Genomic DNA, 733 nt, shown 5'->3' with positions numbered 1-733 from the left:
GCGGCTAACCCTGCATGCGGCGGCGCCGCAGCCTGCGCCGCGGCTTCCAGGTGTACCGGCAGGTGTGCTCCGCCTGCCACAGCCTGGAGTACGTCGCCTTCCGCAACCTGGTGGGCGTCACGCACAGCGAGGCCGAGGCCAAGGCGCTGGCCGAGGAGGTGGGTGCCGCGCGGGGGGGCGACGGCGGCGCCGCATCCCGCTGCAGCCACTGCGTCCCGCTGCGTCCCGCTGCATCTGCTGCATCCTGCCCCTTCCCACTGCATCCCACCGCGTCCCGCTGCATCCCGCTGCGTCCTGCTGCATCCTGCTGCATCCTGCTGCATCCTGCCCCTTCCCACTGCATCCTGCCCCTTCCCACTGCATCCCACCGCGTCCCGCTGCATCCCGCTGCATCCTGCTGCATCCTGCCCCTTCCCACTGCATCCCATCCCGTCCCGCTGCATCCGCTGCATCTGCTGCATCCGCTGCATCCTGCTGCATCCTGCTCCTTCCCACTGCATCCCATCCCGTCCCGCTGCATCCACTGCATCTGCTGCATCCGCTGCATCTGCTGCATCCTGCCCCTTCCCACTGCATCCTGCYYCTTCCCACTGCATCCCACCACGTCCCGCTGCATCCCGCTGCATCCCGCTGCATCCCGCTGCATCTGCTGCATCCTGCCCCTTCCCACTGCATCCCACCGCATCCCACCGCATCCCACCGCATCCCACCGCGTCCCGCTGCATCTGCTGAA

General features: G+C 68.8%; 1 protein-coding gene across 1 annotated transcript in view; it reads left to right on the top strand.

Annotated features, from left to right (window-relative positions):
- Positions 1–14: 14 nt before the first annotated feature.
- Positions 15–733, top strand: part of LOC112959426 (cytochrome c1, heme protein, mitochondrial) — a gene marked incomplete at its 3' end in the record, with an annotated part of 5,365 nt that continues 4,646 nt past the window's right edge. The window contains exon 1 of the mRNA XM_026053443.1: positions 15–158. Coding sequence (XP_025909228.1) covers positions 15–158 — 144 coding nt within the window. The remainder of the gene's footprint in view (positions 159–733) is intronic.

The sequence above is a fragment of the Nothoprocta perdicaria genome, unplaced genomic scaffold, assembly GCF_003342845.1.
Source record: "Nothoprocta perdicaria isolate Ctin4 unplaced genomic scaffold, notPer1 scaffold_1150, whole genome shotgun sequence".
Lineage (NCBI taxonomy): Eukaryota > Metazoa > Chordata > Aves > Tinamiformes > Tinamidae > Nothoprocta > Nothoprocta perdicaria.
The sequence above is the reverse complement of the archived record's forward strand: the minus strand, read 5'-3'. Positions and strand labels throughout refer to the sequence as shown.